Raw genomic sequence first — 21,280 nt, 5'->3', positions numbered from 1 at the left:
GCGCGCGCGCGCGCGCGCGTGCGTGTGCGTGTATTTTCTCTTAACATGTCTGAATGAGTCAAAGTTATTATCACTGTATTTTATAATTTTTCTTTTTTTTTCAGAAAGGAGATGTTTGGGCTGAAGCTGAAGAAGAAGAAGAAGAAAGCAGAGAAGGGGTTAATCCTAGCCAACCAGGGTGCCCAAGGTGAGTCTTTTGAGGGGTGGGGAGGGACCACCACCCTGGGGCCTGCAGGTCTCCAGGGTTGACCCCACCTTGGCTGAGAACGGGATTCATTCTCCGAGGAGTGAGGTGGGAACTGTGCTGCCTTCTGGGTCTTCAGACCCTACCAACCCCAAGTGCAGGCCCAAAGTGATCCCCCCCTGCGCCACTGGTCATCTGGTCCCTTGGCCAAACAAGGATGGGTGGACACCTGCTGGACCCCGGAAGGATTCCTCCCAAGGAGGCAGTGACAGGGTTCAAGCTCCCATTTCTGTTCTGATTTGCTCTGTGGCCCAGGATAAGTCACTCAGCAGCTCCAAGTCCCAGCTTCTCCCTTTGTTAAGTGGGCATGACATGGGCTACTGAGCTGACAGCGCGATCATGGGGAGAAGCAAGTGAGATTTTGAAAATCAGAGGGAGGGTAGCAGCTGCTCTGGGGGAGGCTTTACATATACTGTCTCATTTAACCCCTCCGTCATCCTACCAGAAGGTGTGGCTATCCGAGTTTCACAAATGAGGTTACAGAGATTCAGAGAGAGTAAAGTGTGGAAAAGACCAGCTGCAGAATTGCAGGGCTCCGTGAAAAATGAAAATGCAAAGCCATTGTTAAGAACTTATTAAGAATATCTGGATGGTGACTGCAGAGCATTAGGCCAAGGGCAATGAGTTCCTTCTGATCACAGGACCCTACAGGGCTGCACAGACCCATGAAGCCAGCCTTGAGGGTGGGAGGTGCAGAGCCAGGAAGCAATGGCACTGGGATATATTGATAAATCCAGGCTCTCAGACTTTCTGCGCTTAGAATGGGCGATTCCTTCTCCAGAAGAGCAAAGCTCCAAGTTATAGTGTGACCTGTGCCAGTGGAGGCCAGGCCCCATATCAGGGAGACACTCATGTGTATTGAATCAAATATGATCAACTGATTCCAATGGACAGGTCTGGGGTGGTGTCTGGAAACTTACGTTGGGTGGTCGTGACAGCAACTGGTTCAAGGCTAGCTTTCTGGACCATTTCTAAACCAAAATGGTACAGTGAGTCTGCTTTATTTTCACCCCTCTCGTCTCCTTGGAGGGGTGCGTCCTTCACCCTTCACCGCGTACCCTGCAGGTGCCCTGCAACCTGTCCTCCACCCAGCTTCACTCCTCACCCTCGGGGAAAACCTAACCTTACGATGGGAAAATACAGAGACTCATTCATATTAAAGTGTTGATAGTAACGATCAAGTCATTCTTGGGTGGGACAGGAGAGGCATTACATTTTAGGTGGAGACAAGGCTTAAAGCTTAATAGAAGTACTTGTCTATTCACTCAAGTTGAAGGTATCAGGGATTGGGTAGAAAAGACTCTGGGGTCTTTCCTGGTGTCCTTGAAATTATGACCCTGCAGTAGGTCCTGGAGATACAAGGTTGAATAAGACACAGTTCCTTCCTTCAAGGACCTTATGAAAAATAATATCTATGACACATTGAAAAAGCCCCTCCTGCTTTTTACTTTACATACATCATTCATGACTCTGAAATGTAGTTTCCTTTGTCCTTGTTTTATAAGAGGTTCAGAGAGGATAAGTGTTTGCTAAAAGTCACACAACCAATAGGTGCAGAAGCAGGCTCCTGAGGCTAGGTCAGTCTTACACCAGAGCCCAGGCTTTCCTACCCCATAGGTCAGCCTCCAGTGAGGAGCCCTTACTGACTGCGCAGCAGGGAAGGAACAAGCTGGTGGAGATTTAGGGCAGCCGACCATAGGCGTTTCAGAGGAGCTGGCTCCCCAGGGCTCTTTTTTTTTTTTTTTAACATCTTTATTGGAGTATAATTGCTTTACAATGGTGTGCTAGTTTCTGCTTTATAACAAAGTGGATCAGTTATACATATACATATGTTCCCATCTCTCTTCCCTCTTGCGTCTCCCTCCCTCCCACCCTCCCTATCCCACCCCTCTAGGTGGTCACAAAGCACCGGGCTGATCACCCTGTGCTATGCAGCTGCTTCCCACTACCTATCTACCTTACGTTTGGTAGTGTATATATGTCCATGCCACTCTCTCACTTCATCCCAGCTTACCCTTCCCCCTCCCCATATCCTCAAGTCCATTCTCTAGTAGGTCTGTGTCTTTATTCCTGTTTTACCCCTAGGTTCTTCGTGACATTTTTTTTTCTTAAATTCCATATATATGTGTTAGCATACGGTATTTGTCTTTCTCTTTCTGACTTACTTCACTTTGTATGACAGACTCTAGGTCTATCCACCTCATTACAAATAGCTCAGTTTCGTTTCTTTTTATGGCTGAGTAATATTCCATTGTATATATGTGCCACATCTTCTTTATCCATTCATCCAATGATGGACACGTAGGTTGCTTCCATCTCCTGGCTATTGTAAATAGAGCTGCAATGAACATTTTGGTACATGACTCTTTTTGAATTATGGTTTTCTCAGGGTATATGCCCAGTAGTGGGATTGCTGGGTCATATGGTAGTTCTATTTGTAGTTTTTTAAGGAACCTCCATACTGTTCTCCATAGTGGCTGTACCAATTCACATTCCCACCAACAGTGCAAGAGTGTTCCCTTTTCCCCACACCCTCTCCAGCATTTATTGTTTCTAGATTTTTTGATGATGGCCATTCTGACTGGTGTGAGATGATCTCATTGTAGTTTTGATTTGCATTTCTCTATTGATTAATGATGTTGAGCATTCTTTCATGTGTTTACTGGCAGTCTGTATAACTTCTTTGGAGAAATGTCTATTTAGATCTTCTTCCCATTTTTGGATTGGGTTGTTTGTTTTTTTGTTATTGAGCTGCATGAGCTGCTTGTAAATTTTGGAGATTAATCCTTTGTCAGTTGCTTCATTTGCAAATGTTTTCTCCCATTCTGAGGGTTGTCTTTTGGTCTTGTTTGTGGTTTCCTTTGCTGTGCAAAAGCTTTGAAGTTTCATTAGGTCCCATTTGTTTATTTTTGTTTTTATTTCCATTTCTCTGGGAGGTGGGTCAAAAAGGATCTTGCTGTGATTTATGTCATAGAGTGTTCTGTCTATGTTTTCCTCTAAGAGTTTGATAGTTTCTGGCCTTACCTTTAGGTCTTTAATCCATTTTGAGCTTATTTTTGTGTATGGTGTTAGGGAGTGATCTAACCTCATACTTTTACATGTACCTGTCCAGTTTTCCCAGCACCACTATTGAAGAGGCTGTCCTTTCTCCACTGTACATTCCTGCCTCCTTTATCAAAGATAAGGTGACCATATGTGCGTGGGTTTATCTCTGGGCTTTCTATCCTGTTTCAATGATCTATATATCTGTTTTGTGTCAGTACCATACTGTCTTGATTACTGTAGCTTTGTAGTATAGTCTGAAGTCAGGGAGTCTGATTCCTCCAGCTCCGTTTTTCGTTCTCAAGATTGCTTTGGCTATTCGGGGTCTTTTGTGTTTCCATACAAACTGTGAAATGTTTTGTTCTAGTTCTGTGAAAAATGCCAGTGGTAGTTTGATAGGGAGTGCATTGAATCTGTAGATTGCTTTGGGTAATAGAGTCATTTTCACAATGTTGAATTAGAGTCTTCAGCCCACAGAGCAAACAGGGCGGAGAGGAGTCAGGGCCCTCCTAAAAGTAAATAGCATCCATCCTACTGTCCAGGGGCTGACCCCGTGGGAGACAGCGAAAACAAAGTCTACAGAACTTAGTGCAAATTGGTCTTTCCTTCTTGGCCTGACTGGGGAAGTTAAGACTTTTCTGGGTGAAATGTTTAGAGATTCTCAAAGTCTGTGGCTGTTACATCTGTGTATTTTGAGACATAATGGCTATGCCTTAATTTCCTAAAATTCCAATGATCCTGACGCATCCATTAATTAGCTACCCAAAGAGTAGTTGTTGGGTACGTCCCATGATCATCTTTCGTTCATTTATTTAGCAAATATTAATAGAATGTCTGCTGAGCGTAGGGTCCTGTGCTCGGTTCTGGGTATGTAGTGGTGACATTGGATAGTTTAGAGGGAAGACAGCCCTGTGGAGAATTCTTCCGTTTGCCCCTCCAGATCTATCTTCCACTCTTGTCCACCTCTTCTCTGTCCCAGGAGGCTGACCTCTATGGATGCACAACCCAGGTCCCTTCCCCAAGGGGGTACCCCAGCAGGAGGTCTGGGGGAGGAAGGAGTGTGAGGTCAGGACCCAGTGGTTGGATGTGTCCCTCAACTGGAGAATGGGTGCCCCTCCACCTAGGAAAGCCGACTAGACCCAACTTCCTCTCCTTCCACGTTCTGGTAACTGTTCTCTCTCCTCATTTTGGGGGCCTCCACGTGGTATCAGCTTGGCTGCCCTAGCCACAGATAGCTGTACGACCCTTTGTGGTTTTCCTACACCCCCACCTTTGTAAAAAGTCCTCAAGTCATCCTGCTGTGGACGGGCCATCTGTTATCCATGGGGACCCTGATGCGGTAACTGCATTACAAGTGGAGAAAAGTGCTGTAAAGAAAATAGACAATGTGCTTACGTGGAGACTATTGGGGGATCTCTTTTAGTGTGGTCTGAGAGGGGCTCCCTGAGCAGGGGGGTCATATGTAAGTTACAGCATCGAGGGTGAGCCCCCAAGGGGTGGGCAGGGAGAGCAGCTCAGGCGGAGGGCTGCCTGTGAAGAAAGACTCCAAGCAGGACAGAGCTTGTTAGAAGGGATGGAAGTCAGCCTGTGTGACTAGAAAGCACTGAGGGTGGGGCCGGGGGGCAGGTAGGCCAGGAGGAGGAGATGGCAGTCAGGTAGGACAGGGAATTAGAGTTGCGTGTGCACTTCGGATTTGCTCTAAGTGCAGTGGAAAGCCATGGAGGGGTTTTCAAAAGAGAAACATGATTTTTTATTTTTTTAAAGAAGGTTGCAGTGGAGCTTCTTGGTGAGTAGATTGGAGAGAACAGAATGAATGAATCAATCAGTGAATGAGTTAGCTATGGATGACGCTTTAGCTCACTGCCTTCCTGCCTGCAGGCCTGTCTCACCCTCCAGCACGTAAACCCCTAGAGGGAGGGGTCCACGTTTTGTTAATTCCTCCATCCTGAACGTCTAACCTAGCCCAGTTTCTGGCATGTATAACGTACCTAAGAATGTTCACTGTAAACCTGATTCTCTAACAGTTGCTCCTCATTCTTTTATTTTTTTTAATTTATTTATTTATTTTATTTTTGGCTAAGTTGGGTCTTCGTTTCTGTGCGAGGGCTTTCTCTAGTTGTGGCGAGCGGGGGCCACTCTTCATCGCGGTGCGCAGGCCTCTCGCTGTTGTGGCCTCTCCCGTTGCGGAGCACAGGCTCCAGACGCGCAGGCTCAGCGGCCATGGCTCACGGGCCCAGCCGCTCCACGGCATGTGGGATCCTCCCGGACCGGGGCACGAACCCATGTCCCCTGCATCGGCTGGCGGACTCTCAACCACTGTGCCACCAGGGAAACCCCGAAAGCATATCTTTAAATTCATAATCCAAAATTCCACAATACCAGGCATACAAATCTACTCCCTCTCTTTTTGGGAAACAGAAGATACATAGTATGTGTCTGGCTTTTCTGCCAATAAGATGTTAAGGTCCATGCGGTCAAGGACTGTCTTTGACCAGTCCTTGTACACCTTACGGTGACTGGCGTAGCCTGGACACAGGGTTGAGGCTCATATTGCCACAGTGTGTCATATTTAATAGATCTGTCCGTTTTGTTTGCTTTTCTAGATGGTCAAGGTGAAGCAGAAGCACCACAGGAGGGGCTTTCTCACCAGGAAGGCCTGGGAGGAGATCTGATTTCTGACAATGCTTCCACCTCTCCTGTCCCCTCAGCTCCTCCAAAGAGGAGGTACAGTATTGATACAGGCAATCAGCACACATTTGCTAGCACCTCCCCTCTGCCAGGTGCTCCTGCAGGCTCTGGGAGAACAGAGAATAACACCTAGGCACCGTCTACAGGAGCTGAAGGTCTGAGGCAGGAAGACTGAGTGTTTTGTCTCCTCTACTTTCTCTGTGGCAGTGCTGGCCAGGGTCCCGGCTCTACCAACGTCTAGTCTTAAATTTCCTGAGTTAAGGTACTCATGTCCCTCATTGTTCAGGAATGACAGCAGCAACAGGAGACAGAATCAGGTGCTGTCCGTCACCTGCTCTTTAATTCATCAAGATGCTAGATGTCTTGGCTTTGTGTTTGTCCCAAATGAGAAAGTGGTTCTTATACTACCCAACAAAAAGTCAGAACAAACTGGCCTTCTGCGTGCAATTTGTTGTATCAGTTAGCTATAGGTGTGTAACCAATAACCCCTAAGCTCAGTGGCTTAATATGAGCACTTATCATGCGTTAGTTTGGATAGTTTTACTGGTTCCAGGTAGTCACAGGTATATGACTGATGTGTCTGTTGTCATTTGGCAGTTCTGCTGATTTTAGTTTGACTGTTGGTTGGTGGTGGGCTGGTCCAGTATTGCTTTACCTGGGACCACTGGCCTCTCCTCCATACGGTATTAGATCCTCCAGCAGGCTATTCCAAGCTTATTCCAATGGTGGTGATGGCAGGGCTCCAGGAGAGAAAGTGGAAGTACACAAGATCTCTTGAGCCCAGGCTTGGAATTGGCAAAAGTCATTTCTGCTGCATTCTGTTGACCAATGCAAGTCACAAGTCTAGCCCATGTCACAGCAAGAGGAGGCTACAAGTTACAGGGTAAAAATCCTGGATACAAGGAAGCCAGTAATTGGGGCTATCAATGCTTTTAGTCTACCGTATTTGTTTATGTCAATTTCTTGCTAATGATAATTCCTCATGCCATCCCTTCCTTTTCCACTCAGAGTTGTTATCAGTAGGGCAAATTAGTGCTTCCTTGTGTGGCACATCCTGAGTTGGTGTTACTGGGCTGTGACAGGATGGTACACAGTGTATGTGTGTATGGGGAGGGGGGCAGGGGGCGGGAGACAGATGGAAATCAGAAAAGGTGATAGCTCAGAGCTTGACCCTTAAAAGAAGATGTGAAGTTTGTACGTTCATACTCACTGCAATGTCTCCTTCCCCCTACACGGCACCATGACAGCTACCACCCCCGCAAACCCCAGAATCAGGACTTCAGTTATTTTTTAATATCCTTTAACGGATCCTTTGCCATTTATTTCACTAAGATAATAGCATAGAATTAGTGGAGGAAGGCAGGAGAAAGAGAAGAAAGAAGTACGAACCTTTTGCTTTCTCCTGGCCAGTGCATCCTCCATCAGTTAAAATTCTACCCACCTACCAATGTTCAATTCAAATCTGACCTCTGCAGTGATGTCTTTGTTGCTTACTTAGGCTCTCATAAATTTCTCTCTTCTCTGAAGTTCTATCACATTTTTTTCTACGACATGTCTTACACTTAATAGTTCTCCCTTTATCTGCTTCGGTCCTCTCTCCCTTGGATAGCTTGCTAGCTCTGCAAGGACCAAGATGATGGCTTGTTCGTGTTTGTTTTTCCTCTGAGACTAGCACAGAGCTTTCACATGGTAAATGGTCAGTACAGGTTTGCCGTTTTATTGATGAACAGATACCCTTTGATATCTACCCTTTCCTACGTGCAATATTTCTTTTAATCCTAAAAGCAACGCTATGCAGTAGAAATTATTATTTCTATTTTTAGATGAAGAAATTAAGGCTAATATCACAAAATTGGGGAAAACAAATATTCTAATTCAGATCGGCCTGACTCCAAAGCCTTGAGACTTTTACTAGTTTACTCTGTTCTCTACTGGACTCAATTACAATCAGCAGAAATGGAAGGAAGTCAAATGCAGCAGTGTTGCTAGAAGGCAAGAGAATAAAATTCAGTAGGAACTCGAGCTCAGTTTATATCCCACCCATTGCTGCTTCTGTGGCAACAGGGATTCTTCACCTCTTTATGTTATTATCCAATTTCTAGATGCCCAGGTGTTGCACATCTGTTTTCAATTACTCATGACAGTCCTGATAAATGAAATCCCCTGGAATGTGAAATCTCGCTGAGATGACATCTTGGTCATTCTTTGCAATTTTCTTTTTTACCAATTTTTTTTTTTTTCGAAAGCAATCACAAAACTCAGAATTGCTGTATTTACCAGAAATGGCAAATTGGTCCTCTGGATAGGATCAGACAGCAGATTAGGGAGATCCTTATTTAGACCCAGCTCTGCCAGTGATTTGCTGAGGCATCTCAGTTTCTCATTCTGTAAAATAAAAAATAAATGATACTGATAATCATACTCACAATAAGAATTGACATTTAGTCTTGCCAGGAACTGGGTTAAACCTTTATATGCCTTACATCTTTTAATTGTAGCAATCACTCCTTGTGGTAAGGGCTATTATTAGTGCCATTTTTTAGGATGGGAAAACTGAGTCATAGAGAGGTTAAGTCATGGTCCATCTGTACTTATCTCCTCCAGAGGTGAGAGAGAATATGTGATATAAATAAAAGCATGTGGAAATACCTGGGAAAATATTTTCATGGCTTATGGATCTAAGGTAGGTTCTTACTTAATGAAACAAATATGTTAAACTTTCTTTCAATAGATCAAAACTGTTGACTAAGATCCACGATGGGGAGGTCAGATCCCAAAATTACCAAGTAAGTGATGAGCTCTTCCTACCAAGCCTCCCCCAGCTCTTGTGTGAATGAACAGCCAGACCCAGAGTGTGTACACGCTGCTTTGTGTTGTAGATTGCCATAAACATCACTGAGGCCCGCCAGCTGGTGGGTGAGAACATCGACCCAGTTGTGATCATTGAAATTGGGGATGAGAAGAAGCAAAGCACAGTGAAGGAAGGAACCAACAACCCATTTTACAATGAAGTAAGTCACGGAGGTCACCAACTTCCTCTCCACCAACACACTCTTCACCACCACTCTGCAGCATTCTTCAAATAGAAAAGCCGTCGCGGAGCCTCCTTACAAAATTTTACAGACAATGGAAAGGAGAGGCAAGGAATTCCTCCTGATATTAAATTCATTGCTGTGTTTTCAATAGACCCATTTTCTTATTTCTTTAAAAAAAATATTTACTGGAGTATAACTGACTTACAATATCATATTAGTTTCAGGTGTACAACATAGTAATGCAATTTTTAATACATTATGAAATGATCACCGCAGTAAGTCTGATTACCATCTGTCACCATAGAAAGTTATTACAATATTATTATTATTTTTTTTGCGGTACGCAGGCCTCTCACTCTTGTGGCCTCTCCCGTTGCGGAGCACAGGCTTCGGACACGCAGGCTCTGCGGCCATGGCTGACGGGCGCAGCCGCTCTGCGGCATGTGGGATCCTCCCGGATCGGCGCACGAACTCGTGTCCCCTGCATGAGCAGGCGGACTCCCAACCACTGTGCCACCAGGGAAGCCCTATTACAATATTATTGACTATATTTTCTGTGCTGTACTTTACATCCCTGTGACTTATTTACTTTATAACTGGTAGTTTATACCTCTTAGTCCCCTTCACCTATTTCACACATCCCCCCAACACCCCTCCCCTCTGGCAAACACCAATTTGTTCTTTGTATTTGTGAGTCTATTTCTGTTTTGTAAGTTGTTCCTTTGTTTTGTTTTTTAGATTCCACATATAAGTGAAATCATATGGTATTTCTCTTTCTCGGACTTATTTCACTTAGCATACTACCCGCCAGGTCCACCCATGCTGTCGCAGATGGCAAGATTTCAGTATTTTCTATGATTGAGGAATATTCCATTGTGTATATATACCCCATCTTCTTTATCCATTCATCTGTTGATGGACACTTAGGTTGCTTCCATATCTTGGCTATTGTAAATAATGCTGCAATGAACATAGGGATGTATATACGTTTTCAAATTAGTGTATTTGGTTTATTCAGATAAATACTCAGAAGTAGAATTGCTGGATCCTATGGTAGTTCTGTTTGTAATTTTTTAAGGAACCTCCATACTGTTTTCCATAGTGCTTGTACCAATTTCTTATAAACTCATCTTCATCTGTCATAAGCTCTGAGTTTATATCCAGTAAATGTGCTGGTTAGGGAGAAGATATACATTCTTTTGCATAGCAGAAACATTGAAAATTTAATTATTAATTTTGAAATAGGCATGCTGTGTTGGAAAGTACAACAGTGGTATTTTTCTAAGCAGCGCAAAAATTGTAAAGGAAAGCATCAAGGAGAGACACAAAGCTTCTAAATTTATACACACTAAATTCTTGTTTTTAAATAAAAAGATTAAACAGTTTTTAAAAATGGTCAGAGGTACAGAGTTTAAAATGATATATGTGAAAATATATATGATATATGTGTTTCCCCCTGATCTTTGATCTCTATCTAATCCCTTAGTGCCCCTTCCTGGAGACAGCCATTCTCCCCAGGCATTTGTGTATCCTTTGCAGAGATATTCCAGGCCTGCGTAAGCATACAAACAGATACTGTAGCCAAATGGTAGCATTCTCTACACACTGTCCTGGTCTTTTCACAAAACAGTGTATCTTGGAGATTAGTCTGTATCTAGACATATAGTTCAGGGCTTCCCTGGTGGTGCAGTGGTTGAGAATCCTCCTGCCATTGCAGGGGACACGGGTTCGAGCCCTGGTCCGGGAAGATCCCACATGCCGCGGAGCAACTAAGCCCGTGTGCCACAACTACTAAGCCTGTGCTTTAGAGACCACGAGCCACAACTGCTGAAGCCCACATGCCTAGAGCCTGTGTTCTACAATAAGAGAAGCCACCACAATGAAAAGCCCGCGCACCGCAACGAGGAGTAGCCCCCACTCGCTGCAACTAGAGAAAGCCCCCGTGCAGCAACAAAGACCCAACACAGCCAAAAAAATAAATAAAAGTAAATAAATAAATTTATATATATATATATGTATATATATGAGACATATAGTTCAATCTCATTTTCCCTTCTTTGCTGTAGAGTTTTCCATTGCATTGATATATTATAATTTACTAAACCAATCTCTCATTGATGGGTATTAAAATTTTTTTCAGCCTTTGGATACTACTTTTAATGATATTTAAATGGCATAACTAGGGTGAAGAGTATATGCATTTAAAATTTGATATGACCACATTGCCCTCCAAAAAGGTAACAATTTGTACTCCAACTAACAGTGTGCAAGAGTACTTGTTCCCCCCTAGGCACTTCAACACCATGAATTGTCAAAAAATGCAGTAAACTCTTATTAATTAATTTTTTAATGAGAGTGGTAATTGAAAAGGCAGGCAGAGAGAGTATGCATAATAATATATAGAGAAAATTCCCAAATCACATTTGAGCTGTTAACTCCTTTCCTCTTTTTCATTCTTGCCTCTGAGACTTTTACGATGTGTTTAAGTGACAGTTTTCTCCTTTCTGTTCTACACCTCAGCTCCATAACATCTTTGGCCTGAATGCGATATGAAATAACGTGCATGAAAATGCTTTAAAACTGCAAAGCTCTACAGATTTGTTGACGATTTTATTAATGTTTGCTTTGTGCATACAAGTCCTGGATCTAAATGACATTCAATTAGGCTAAGTGTAATCATTGGGAAATCAAGTAAAAAACAAAGAAGTGGAATTAAAAATCTTTGTTACAGATTTGGACTCTAATTTTTCAAGCCCAAAGGTCATCAGATGTTGAAGGAACCAGTTAGTAGAGGCTGGGGAATATTTCCCAGCTAGAAAAATGTGTGTGGGTTCAGAGGTCCAGGGAACATATATGAGGCAGCGAAATCTGAAATACTGTTTGTGAAACTCAGTGGAAGGCAATAAACATTAGAACTAATTTATTGATCCAAAGGAACCCCCAGCATCTCATACACTAGAGAATGAAGAACTTCATGCAAGTGTTTTGGACATAAAAGAAATTCTGAACACCGAAGCTCTTAAAAAGTTTGAACATGTATATGAAAAACTTCCTGAAATGTTATACATAGTTTCTTAAACAGGAGACACTGAACATAACGTAACTTTTCATTGATATTGAAGGACGGCCATTTTGAACGTCTCTTATTATGGTATATGATGACAGCTTTCACATTTTGGTTTTTCTGTGTTGCCTTTAACAGCAGGCTGTTAGTGGTCACTTCTCCCTTTCCTACTGCTGTCATTTTTTTCTCTGATGTCCTTGTGTCATTCCTCCATCTTGCAGCTCAAACACAAAACAATCCATGAAACAACTTCCTACCGGCCTCCCCCAACCCCATCAGTCCTCAAAACACACAACCCACAGCAAAGCACTACGCCAGTTTTCTACATGAGGAGCCTTCTACCTCACATTTGGGAGGCACTCAATAAAGTTCCAATGGTGAAACGTCTAGCACTTGAATTCCTTTTATAGTAACTTCAGGAGAACTCAGCTTTGGTCCCCAGCCCAGCGATAACTAGCTATATGACTCCAGGCATGTCTTTTAAATTCTTTCATCTTCAGTCTTTTTAACTGTAGAATACGAGGAGCAGTCTATATATTTTCTTCAACTCTAGAATTCAATTGCTTTCCTCAAATTAGAAATCTCCCTTACCCATAATTTCTTTTCATTCTTTCCCTGGTCAATCTTGGGAATTTCACAGGGATGTTTGAAGCTGAAAAATCCTGAGAAAATCAAATTTTAATCAAGTTCACTCCAAATTAAAACCACACTGTGATATACTTTCACTCATCATTATATATAGGCAACAAATAAATAGATAGATAGGTAGATAGGTAGATAGATAAATGTAAAAGAATTGAAAATTCAAGGGTTGGCAAGGGAATGGCTATTTTCATATGCTGCCAGTGGGAATGTAAAATGGCTTAGCTCCTTTGGAAAAAAAATTTATGCTAGCTACTAAAAATTTACAGGCATACAAGCCATGACCCAACAATTCCAATTCTCATGTCCATTTTAGAGGAAAACTTACAAATATGTTATGTAAAGATGTAATTGGTGATAGTCTTTTTCTATTTGAAAACAATTGAAAACAAATTAAATGACTTTCAGTAGGGGAGGGCCAATCAATTGATGATACAATTATGTCATTGAGAACCTTGCAGCAATTTGTTAGAAAAATGCAGATCTAAATCTATTCCAAGAACAGAGTTCTTACACGCAAGCCAGGAATTTATGGTCAGAATGAACTTTATGTTTTCCAGTACTTTGTCTTCGACTTCACTGGGCCCCAATTGCATCTTTTTGACAAGATCATCAAAATCTCAGTAAGTATATCATTGCTGGTGGGGGTGAGGGGAGGTGGAAGAGATTCTAGGCTGTGGGAACTCTCTAGGGCAGCTCAGTCTGTTTAGGGATGAATAGATTCAGGAGTGTGAATGTGGGTTGTTGAGTTTGAAACCAACAGAATAGAACTTGAAATAATCAGTGCAGAGGCATCTGGGAAGGAAAACAGACTCAAGAAAGGTTCTGTACTTACTGGAAGCAAGCTGTAAGCTACCATCAAGCCATTGTGTAGCTGACTAATGTGGGAATGTGAAATATATACGTGAAGTATAAATGACATCTTAACAGATTGTCATTTTGAGTTGATTTCTTTCTTTTTATCAAGCAAATGTTAGTATTTCTCTCTTGGGGTGATAGCCACGCCAATAATAATTAGTCACACCCCCCATTCCCCTCCTATTTGCTAATAAATAGAGAAATAGGAACATGAAGCAGGAAGCAACCCAATATATCAATAATGCTGAGTCGGAAAATGTGATTTGGAGCAAATGGTTGCCATTTGAAGTCTTAATAGTTGCCTCGGAGTGTAAACATCAGGACCTGCCCACGGGGAGTTGGGTCGGCTACGAAGAGCCTTCCTCAGCCCTGCCGGGCGATTTCCTGTCTCCACAGATCAAGTCTGAGGAGTAGAGATGGAGAGAGCTTCCTGGTCCACACAGGTGCCTTGCTAGGTTGGCCCACCATGTAGAGGGCAGGAATGAGAAGGAAAGTGCCCGTGTTGAAGCTGTATTAGTCCAAATGAGGGTAGGGCAGGCCAACCGGGATCACTGCCAACTTCACATCACACCACTCAGTAAAGGAACAGAGAGCTGCGGATGGCTCATTGCGTCCATCTCCCCAGCCTGAGAAATCTCTGCTTCTCCCATGAAGAGCACGGTGGGAGTGTGTATGCCTTAAAGTGGTGGGGATGGGCAGGGGGCTTGAAGGGTAGGTGCTCTCTTCCCAATAAATTCTGAAAGAACAGAATTCCTACTTTATGTGACAACGTAAGACGTGTGGAGAATGAGGAAATGTTTTGAACAGTGACACCAACCCTGATCAGAGTTATGAAGATGGCAAAACTTGTCTTGAAGACTTCCTTGCCTGTCATTATCACCCACTCAATCTCTATTATATAAATTATACTATATTATATTGCATTACATTATATGTATGCATATTATATATAAGTCGTACATTAAGGCTTAGGTAATAGTGGAATCATGATATTCTCTTTCCCGGGGGGTACTTGAAGAATGTGACTCTTGAGGAATAAAAAGTCACTAGGAGCCAAACACTCTTCACACGTGAATTTCAGGCGTGATGACAGGTGGTGAGAAGATATTTCAGCACCTGGGACATTGCCCAGGATGTCTCATTGCATCACTCAGGCAACCACCTGTTTGTGGGATCGGCTTTATAACAGGCTCCTAGGGGACTGTCTAGAGTGCAGATGAATAGTTAATAGCTAGGGTTTTTAAAAAATTAATTAATTTTTGGCTGCGTTGGGTCTTTGTTGCTGCATGTGGGCTTTCTCTAGTTGCAGTGAGCGGGGGCTACTCTTCGTTGCGGTGCGTGGGCTTCTCATTGCGGTGGCTTCTCTTGCTGCGGAGCACAGGCTCTAGGTGCGTGTGCTTCAGTAGTTGTGGCACGTGGGCTCAGTAGTTGTGGCTCGCAGGCTCTGGAGCGCAGGCTCAGTAGCTGTGGAGTATTGGATTAGTTGCTCCGCGGCATGTGGGATCTTCTTGGACCAGGGATGGAATCCACGTCCCCTGCATTGGCAGGAGGATTCTTAACCACTGCGCCACCAGGGAAGTCCAATAGCTAGGTTTTATATGGCATCATAGACAAGGGTCATGACTCTCTGCGGGGCAAGTGGATTTTTAGCAGAGGATCAAAGCTGGTATTGCCTATCTCTGTTCTTCTCACTTGAAAGAAAAGAATACTTTGGTCTCCCTAAAAGACACTTGGGGATAGAGACTGAAGATTTTAAAGGGAAAACTACCCTTGAAAAGGGAGTGTTTAATATAAGTTTTCTGTTAGTCCATGAACCAAAAGTTAGCATGTCCAGAAAAAATTCCATGTGGGAGAAGGGGGCCAGTGCTGTAAGCAAATGCTGTTGGGACAACCAGGCTGTAGCAGACCCTGGTGGTGCCAAAGACCGTCTTCCCTTGACAGTGGCCCCAGGCATGCAGGGCCCCCTTCTCTCTGTGTGTGAGATGCCCTTGTTCTCGTAACCCAATGCTTGACCACACCAGCATTGCCTGGTGCTCACACTGGGTGGATGATGTGAGGAGGCCTCCTGTTATTTAGAGATCCATCTGGGGCTCCGGCTCATTATGCCCATAGGGACCAAGATGCCTTTGATCTGAGAAGACAGCTTAAGTGAGGCTCATGTTCTTTTTTGTTGTTGTTGTTGTTGTTGTTTTTTGCGGTACGCGGGCCTCTCACTGTTGTGGCCTCTCCCGTTGCGGAGCACAGGCTCCGGACGCACAGGCTCAGCGGCCATGGCTCACGGGCCCAGCCGCTCCGCGGCACGTGGGATCTTCCCGGACCGGGGCATGAACCCGTGTCCCCTGTATCGGCAGGCAGACCCCCAACCACTGCGCCACCAGGGAAGCCCTAGGCTCGTGTTCCTGCTCAGGGCTTTGAGAAGCTGCAGTAGCAGCTCTAAGCATGAGGGGTTTGAGGTGAGTTTTGTGCCTGTGGATTTAAATAGCTCCTCAACTGAAGCCAAACGTCCTTACTTCCCCTTTGTTCTCTAACACCCTTGCAAACTTTGGACAAGGGAGGAAGAGTGGGAAGGGAGCTGGGAAGGGCTCTCATTTTCTTCATTTTTTGAAATCAGTTGAATGTATTGTTTCTTACTGCCTCTTTCAAAAGGATCTGTTCAGAAGCTACAAAAGTCTCTCACTCATCCATCATTCAATTAGTCAATCACTCATTAACTCACTGAATGTTTATTGAGTGTTTATTACGAACAAGGCCATGTGGTGGGTAGAAGAAGGTAGGAAACTGTACTTGAATCAAGGAACTCATAGAATTTTACAGTTAGAAGGAAGCCTCAGAGACCATCTAGTCCAACTTCCAGCTGGCGTAGGAATCCCTCTTCACCACCTCCATGACACATGACATGGGGTTCTTGGGCACTACTTGATTATATCCAGAGATGGGGAGGTCACTACTCCTAGAGTAGCCCATTCCATTGCTGGGAAGTTCTGTTATAAAAATTGCCTTTATAGTGAGCTGAAATCTCTCTTCCTGTAGCTTGGGAACCACACAGGGATCCTCCTCCCTCTTCTAGATGGCAGTATTTTCAAGTGTTGAAGACACTTGAGTTACCATTGCTCTTCTTCCACACTCTCAGTTTTCTCTTTTCTGGGTTAAAAGTTAAACTACTGGGGGCTTCCCTGGTGGCGCAGTGGTTGAGAGTCCGCCTGCCGATGCAGGGGACACGGGTTCGTGCCCCGGTCCGGGAAGATCCCACATGCCGTGGAACGGCTGGGCCCGTAAGCCATGGCCGCTGAGCCTGCGCGTCCGGAGCCTGTGCTCCGCAACAGGAGAGGCCACAGCAGTGAGAGGCCCGCGTACCGCAAAAAAAAAAAAAGTTAAAGTACTCCTGATTCTTCAGCAATTTTTCATGCAGTGTGACTTCTGGACTCAGGCCCAGCTCTGCCAGCTTCCTTTAGAACTTCCTAATCTTAATAGCATTAACATAAAAATGTGCTGCTGTAACCAGCCAGGCACTGTGCTGACTTCTAATCAGACAAAATATTGAGGATGACAGCCTCCTTTGTTCTGACTATTGTACATGTCCCAAACTTCTCAAGGCAATAAGGATGAGTTCTCTGAGAAAGTGGTGAGCAAAGTGTTGTGGGATTTTAGGAAAAAAAGGGAATACTTTCATCTGCAGAGGATCAGGGAGGGCTGCTTGGAGGAGGCAGCATTTGCTCTAGGCATTTAAAGATGGATAGCATTTCAAGAGGCAGAGATGGGTTTGAAGAGTGGGCTGCCCTAGAGTTCATTTTGGCTACAGACAAACAAGCAAAAAAAACACGTTTTAGGCAGTGAGGTTTGATAGGTGTCCTTCAGTAGAAAATTAGCTAAAATCCTGCTAGGAGATGAGGTACAGCTGCAATACTTTGGATGCCCTGTACAGCCAGCCCTGAGGTTTGATAACCAAATGTCACTGTGCTCCAGATAAGTGTGAAGGCCAGACAAGGTTCAAGGCCTAGAATCCTCTTTGAATGGGTTTGTCATGAACCCATTTCACAGATTTATCCTCAAAGAGAAATCTAGTGTTGTCGGACTCACCGCTCCATCTCTCCCCAGGTCTTTCACCACAAGCTGATAGGAGGTGTACTGATTGGCTCCTTCAAAGTGGACCTGGGGACCGTGTACAACCAACCTGGTGAGAAAGCATTGCCTCCCAGTCTCTCTCTGTTACTTTCTCTTACTGTGACACCTGAAGGTCAGTTAGTTTATGCGTTCTTCCACGTATCCATTTATTCAGTAACACTGAGCACCAGTTTTACAAAGTGGAGCAAGACATGTGGCTCTTTTACTCTAAGTTCACAGTCTAATGATGCAAATATCTTATATGTTCATACGTCCGAGAAGTTTAAAATTTTTTTTTCACAAATTCTGTCCAATTTACTGCTGCGAGACACAAGAAGGAAAGTTGGAAGGGTGTAGAAGTTAAGAATATGGACTCTGGGGCCAGATTGCCTGGCTTCAAATTCCACTCTGCTCTTTCCTAGCTGTGCAACCTTGGGTTAATAACTTGACTTCTCTGTGCTGCCGTTTCCTTATCTGTAAAAATGGGGATAAAATAGCACCTCCTTATAGGGTTGTTGGAGGATTAAGTGAATATATACGTAAGTGAATATATGCATAAGAATGTATACATAAGCACTTTATAGGATCTAAGCACAGAATAATGACTGTGACATGCCATACGTGGGTTTGCTGTAATTATTATTATTATCCCTGATTTGTCAGAGGAGCTAGGTAGTTTGTCCAAGGTCAAGAGCTAATAAGTAACAGAACCAACAACACACATAGATCTTCTCATGAAAGGCCCCTTCTCTTCAACAGTGATTCCAACTCACATGACCCCAAGGGGGCCAGGCAGTGAGCATCGCTGAGTGCAGTGGGCTGGGTTTAATGCAGTCAGGGGTGACACAGGCTATGGGAAATGGGGGGCGGGGCTCACAACCCCTGTGGAAGGAGTAGCATCTGCTCAACTCCTTACCACCTACAGTCGTGTGGAAATGTGGACTCTGTGTGGCCAGATCTAACAGTTTTTAAAAAGGTAAGCCTGAAGTCTAGATTTTGTAAGAGTTTTGAAGTTTGGGCTCACCGTGTAGGTCAAACAAAAAGATCCCTGAGCAGCGTTTATGGCCTGTGAAATCATGTGTGGCTTCTACACTGCATTAATGTCCTCCTCTCCGGTCAAATCTAGACTCCCGTCCAGGCAATTTCCACTGCGTTGAAGGCTTCCCAACTCCCTGTGGCAGTTTGGAGAAAAAGATGGAGAAGTGGGTAGGAAGAGAGGAGAGGAAGGAAAGGAGGAGAGAGAGGCAGCACAAGACTTGGAAATAACTGTGCTGAGCTGGCCCCTCCTGGGGAGTAGACGGTGGGGAGACTTCGGGTTGGAAGAGAACTGGATGGAGCGTCGGGGTGCATCAGTGCAGGATATCTGAGCTGTCAGGACTTTTTGCAGGTCATCAGTTCTCCGACAAGTGGGCCCTGCTAATGGACCCCGGCAACATCAGGACTGGCACGAAGGGGTACCTGAAGTGTGACATCAGCGTGACTGGGAAAAGAGATGTCTTAACGCGCAATCCCAAAACCTCTGATGCCAAGGAGCAAATAGAAAAGTGAGAAAGGCCCGTCGAGGACCATGCAAGAGAAATGATATGTCCCAGTTTCCGTGTCTCTTTCTTCTCCCTTTCCTTACGGGTTCATGAGAACTTCCAAGTTCAAGGCCTGTCCAGTGGGGATTCTGCTCTGTCAGAGGCACCACGATGTGTCTTATCAAAGGCATCACTGTCCTTTGGGAGGTCAGCTTCTAGGACAAGAACAGCCTGCCTTCCTGTAATAACCCATAATAGATAAGCTATTCTTGAGCCTATCCTATTGATCTGAATTTAGTTGATTTTTCTTTGAAGGAAGAATAATTTCAGCCACTAGCTCGTAAAATGGGAAGACTTTATGCGCCTCTTCTAAGTGTTTATTCTTTAATTCCAGGACCTGAACGAGTTTGCATTCACTCGATTTTTTTAAAATTAATTTTTATTGGAGTGCTGCGTTCACTCTATTCACACTCTGTGCTGTCATCTACACTAGAAAGAAAACTCACTTTAGCGATGAATCCTATCTTTTCAGATTTTTCTCCTGTATCAGAATTCTTCTTTCTGCCTCCAAATTGCCTCTGCCTTTTCTCTCTACTCTTTCAAGTGAGAAAGCTTTTTTATGTCTTATTTTTGTCCCCCGCAAGGAACCTTTTGATCCCACAAGGGTTTCCATCAGAGAGACCCTGGGCCAGATTCTACGTAAGACTCTACAGAGCTGAAGGGCTGCCCAAAATGAACTCCAGCATCATGGCGAACATCACCAAAGCCTTTGTGAGAGACAGTAAGGACCTCGTGGATCCCTTTGTGGAGGTCTCCTTTGCCGGACAGACGGTGAGGAAGGGTCATCACCAATCCTGGCAGGCCTGGACTGGAATCTTGCTCTTTACCCAGGACACTGCTGGTCAAATGACATTAAGTTAAGATCAAAATTAGGAAGTGCCCAGAGAGAGGAAGCTTGTCACAAAAAGGTTTTACATCGCATGGCAGGAAAGTAGTGGAGGGTCACCCACTCCCTCACGATTGGAGCTCGTGGAGAGAAGTGAGGGGAAGATCGCGGTGCAGCACCCAGGCAGGCAGGCCTCCTTCCTCACCTCTGGCTGCTTCTCCGAGCTGTTGCCCAGTCCCCAGCCCCCAGAGGATTACCACCTCCCTTTCAATCTGCTCTACAATCTACCCAGCTAGTCCTTGTCCTGTGTAAGCCTGGACATCCCTGTTCCCAGCTGTTCCCTGCTCAAGAGCCATTGGAAGTGCTAGGGCCTGGGCACACTGTCAGAGCTTAATCCTGGTTGGCTGGACTTGGAAGCTTCAGCTGACACACATGTTGTCTCCACCCGGCCCCTCCCGTTGGCAGGGTGAACCTTGGACTATTTCTATCTTGGACCCCATTGGCATATATAGGACATATATAAGCCCCATGTAGGACACCACCTCCATTGTATGACGAGGAAACTGAGGTCCAGACAAGGGAAGGGATTTGCACCAGGTCCAACTTTTATAAAACATGAAGTCAGGCTCTAACTGTATCTGCTGCAATCCTGGAGATGTGTGGCACTCCTTCATACACAGGTGTCAAGTTCACCCCAACCCAGTGGATGATGAGAACTTCCTGAGGGCGGGACCTGTGACAACTCACCTTTGTCCCAGATGCCCAGCACAGTGTCTGGCACAGAATAGGACATCAGTAATGTTCATGGGGTGTAACTGATTTTCATGGGTGTCGGTGGAATCAGGTTCATTATTTTTGACAACTCACTTTGTATTTCCAGCTGGTGTGAAGTTTTCTTTAGTCGGTCAAGGGCCCCTTTCATTTCCTTCCGTGGCTCACATTTTCCTGGCTTTGTTTTTAGGGGCGAACCACGGTGCAGAAGAACTGCGCCGATCCTGTGTGGCACGAACAGGTGGTCTTCAAGGAAATGTTCCCTCCCTTGTGTCGAAGGGTGAAAATCCAGGTATGGGATGAAGGCAGCGTGAGTGATACAGTGCTGGCAACGCATTTCATCGACCTGAAGAAAATCTCCAATGAACAGGATGGAGATAAAGGTAAGGCCGCACGTGTCTGACTTGGAGATTGGGTCTCCAAATGATT

General features: G+C 44.5%; 1 protein-coding gene across 1 annotated transcript in view; it reads left to right on the top strand.

Moving 5' to 3' along the window:
- Positions 1–21,280, top strand: part of FER1L6 (fer-1 like family member 6) — a 147,756-nt gene that overhangs the window by 19,800 nt on the left and 106,676 nt on the right. The window contains exons 2-10 of the mRNA XM_067711323.1: positions 105–187; positions 5,890–6,010; positions 8,706–8,760; positions 8,854–8,985; positions 13,276–13,338; positions 17,669–17,747; positions 19,062–19,218; positions 19,839–20,025; positions 21,042–21,234. Coding sequence (XP_067567424.1) covers positions 105–187; positions 5,890–6,010; positions 8,706–8,760; positions 8,854–8,985; positions 13,276–13,338; positions 17,669–17,747; positions 19,062–19,218; positions 19,839–20,025; positions 21,042–21,234 — 1,070 coding nt within the window. The remainder of the gene's footprint in view (positions 1–104; positions 188–5,889; positions 6,011–8,705; positions 8,761–8,853; positions 8,986–13,275; positions 13,339–17,668; positions 17,748–19,061; positions 19,219–19,838; positions 20,026–21,041; positions 21,235–21,280) is intronic.

Source organism: Pseudorca crassidens, chromosome 17, assembly GCF_039906515.1.
Source record: "Pseudorca crassidens isolate mPseCra1 chromosome 17, mPseCra1.hap1, whole genome shotgun sequence".
NCBI classification, from domain to species: Eukaryota; Metazoa; Chordata; class Mammalia; order Artiodactyla; family Delphinidae; genus Pseudorca; species Pseudorca crassidens.
This window is presented reverse-complemented; position numbering and strand designations above follow the sequence as displayed.